Source organism: Ichthyophthirius multifiliis, assembly GCF_000220395.1.
Source record: "Ichthyophthirius multifiliis unplaced genomic scaffold scaff_1120509249875, whole genome shotgun sequence".
Classification (NCBI taxonomy): Eukaryota; Ciliophora; class Oligohymenophorea; order Hymenostomatida; genus Ichthyophthirius; species Ichthyophthirius multifiliis.
The window spans coordinates 1-3482 of NW_004087211.1; the positions used below are offsets into that span (position 1 = coordinate 1).

The 3482-nt window shown below is 17.8% G+C and overlaps 1 protein-coding gene across 1 annotated transcript, besides 6 other annotated features; it reads right to left on the reverse strand. All coding sequences in view use genetic code 6, as the record gives it.

Moving 5' to 3' along the window:
* The first annotated feature begins 134 nt into the window (after window positions 1–134).
* Window positions 135–214: a microsatellite.
* Window positions 215–1309: 1095 nt separating this feature from the next.
* Window positions 1310–1361: a microsatellite.
* Window positions 1362–1385: 24 nt separating this feature from the next.
* Window positions 1386–1453: a microsatellite.
* Window positions 1386–1468: a microsatellite.
* Window positions 1388–1498: a microsatellite.
* Window positions 1499–1988: 490 nt separating this feature from the next.
* Window positions 1989–3010, reverse strand: IMG5_039340 (protein kinase domain protein; the record flags this gene model as incomplete). Its single annotated transcript, XM_004038939.1, has 2 exons — window positions 1989–2755; window positions 2825–3010. Coding segments are annotated over 2 exons (953 nt in total), but the record flags the coding sequence as incomplete, so codon positions are not given.
* Window positions 2760–2821: a microsatellite.
* Window positions 3011–3482: the final 472 nt, after the last annotated feature.

Sequence of the window (3482 nt, forward strand, 5' to 3'; positions counted from 1 at the left end):
TTATATTTCTTTCATATATTATTCTTTATCTTTTATTTGTTCCGGAGTTTGTTATTATTTCTTTATATTTTTTACATTAATCATGTTTTTTACTTTTTTTTTTATTTATTATTTAAAATAAATTCTAATATTTATTATATATTTACTTATTTTATTTTTTTATTATTTACTTGATTTTTTTTTTTATCTAATTTGAATTATTTTATTTTATTATCTTTAAGATTTTTTTTAAGATCTTTTTTTGAATAATATAAAATAAAATTATTATTATTTTTTACTAATTAGTAGCCATATATATACCTTATTATAAGTTATATTTTTAAGAATATTAACTAAAGTTATTATTTTTTCCTTATTTTTTATTTTATTTTAACATTGGAGATTTTTAATTTTTAATATATTTAGAAAGATTATTTTTTATATTAAATGAAAAAGTAGAATCCCTGCTAGAATTTTTTTAAAATGTTTCCTAATAAGATTGATTATTTTCTTATTTTTCTTGCGAAAAGAAATTATTGTCGTTTCTTTAAAATTCTAAAATCCTTTAATTTTAGAAACTAAAATTAGTTTTTTAAATTTATTATTTAGGCAATATTTTATTATTTTTATTTAAAAAGCTTACTACATTTTCTCTTTTTTTCTTATCTTATTAACTTTTAAAATATTATTATTACTACTACTATAAAGTATATTATTATTAAATTTATTAAAAATCTATTAAAGATTAATTTATCTAACAATAATTGTTTTTATTTAATGTTTTTTCTATGCTTATTTTATTTTGTTTATTAACTTTTTTTAATTGTTCTACTTTTATCGGATACTTTTCTATATATAAATTTTTGTATTCTTATAAATAAAATATATGAATATATAAGTATATTACTATAATCCATGCTATTATTAATATTAAGATATTTGTTTTATATATGTATGCTTTCGTTTTCAATCCGACGTCCTATAATTAGGCTTAAATAATTATTGGACAAATTACATACAGATTATTATGTATTTTATATATACATTTTGTCTTTATTAATTTATATATGTGTATTTTTTGTTTTAAAAAATACATTATAATTTAAATTAAATAAAAAAAAAAAAAATTAAATATAAAGTTAATAAAAATTAAAATTGATTTTTGAAAAATATTAAAAAAATTTACAAACGAAAAAAAAATAAAAGAAAATAAATTATAAAAACATGTTATAAATTTTTAAAATTAATTAAAAATTGATAGTTTTTTAAAAATTAAAAATAGATTTTTATATATTTAAAATAAAAATATATAAAAAAATTATAAAATATTTAATTAAAGAATAAATTCTTTAATAATTAAAAAATAAAATTCTATAAAAATTTATTAATAAAAAAATAAATGATATTTAATAAATAATTAATTAATATATATATAAAAAATTTATAAATAAATGATTAATAAATAATTAATTAAATAATATATAAATAAAATATTTATATAAATTATTTTATTAAAAAAAAAAATCCTATTTAAAATAAACAAAATAACTTTAAAAAAAGTTATAAAAAAATAACAAATATTTTTTTTTTATTTTTTTTCTACTACTATATATAAAAAATAACTATTCTAATACTTTCAATTTTTATTATTTAAAACATTACTTTATTATCCACTAAAATTAAAATAATTATTACTTAAAACTTCTTTTTCTTTACATTTCTTACTTCCGTTCTCCAACATTTACGTCAAAATATCTTTCGTATATTTTAACCTCTTAGAAATTTCATGATCTTATTAACTTAAAGCCTAACTAAGTTAATAATTTTACCTCTATTTCTTTTTATTAACATACGTAACCAATTTATTTTAACTACTAAGTATAATTTCCGTTTTATCTGAAAAAACTACCTAAACAATTTTATTGGATAATCTAAACATAATCGCATTTTTTGTTTTCATCCATTTTTTCACAAATACTAAATCACTTTTCTACTAATCTAAATTATACTTCATCAACCCATCCCCTTAATCACTATTTTAGCTCTCCAAATAGCTTCTAAAATGCTAAAGCAAAGTCACTTTCTTATTCAATTCTTACGGGTAATTATTTATATTATAAACTGTTAACTTATCTTATTTTTAATTCTAGACTTTTTCATAATACTCTAAAAATAATGCTGATTAATCCATTATAATTTTCGAGCAATCATTATAAAATACACCACAAGAACCATTTGATAATAAATACCCTAACCCATATTTATTTGAATAGTCTACCCATTATTTAACCCAAATATCAGAAGCTGCCTATATAGCAATATTAGTATTTTTTAAATTTTAATTCTAATTTTAATTATTATTATTTTATTATTAAGAATACTACTTATTTAAGTTTTTATTATTAGGTATACTTTTAATACTTTAAGTTCTCATATTTCCAAAATTATTATTATTATTATCTGTATTAATTTTTCCATTTTCCAATAAATTAGCCTTTAAATTATTCTAAGAGTAAGAATGTTTATTACCTATTCTTTCCTTATAAGGAACTGAAAGAGTATACACAGGCAGAGTCTAAGGAAACTTATCAACATCTACCATAAAAGGATGTTATAGTATTTCATACATACTAGGCCTTTTTAAAGGATTTAAATTCAAAATAATCTAAATCAAAGACTTAGCATTTTCAGATATTTATATATGTTCTGGAAAACAATAATTATTTTATCTAATTTTCTTATATGTAGTTTTTACATCTTTAGTTTCAAAAGGAGGCTAAATATATATATATATATATATATATATATATATATATATATATATATATATATATATATATATTACTTTGCCTATTAAAAGTGTATATATAATAACTCCTAAAGACCAAATATCAACTTCATATGAATGTCCTTCTTTTCCTTCTAGAATTTCTGGCGCAATATAATTAGGAGTTCCACAAATAGTAGTTTTTTTTTCCTAATCATTTTCTAGTTTAGTCGCTAGTCCAAAATCTCCTAATTTAAGAGTCATTTTGTCTCCTAAAAAAAGGTTTCCTAATTTAAGATCTCTATGTATGATTTTATTCTAGTGAAGATAAATTAAAGAATTAACTATTTACATAATATAAATTTGCGCTTCAAATTCAGTTATTCTTTTTCTCCTTTTGATCAATTCGTTTAATGTTTAATATGGACATAGTTCTAATAAAATATATACATTATGGTGATCTTCAAATACATGTTCAAATTAAACCACATTTTAATGATGAAGTGATTTATGAATTTTTATTTCTGAAATCAACTTTTGTCTCTATCTGCTTTTTGTTAAAGTAGATTTCGGTATTATTTTTGCTGCTAAAGTCTATTTTGTGTCTATTTATGTTACTTCATAGCATTTTGCGAAACCACCACTCCCTAAAAGCTTACCTCGATGGTATTTTTTTATAATTGTTTCACCATTTTTCTTGGTTATTTTCTCTTCAATTAACTTTAAGTCAGTATGT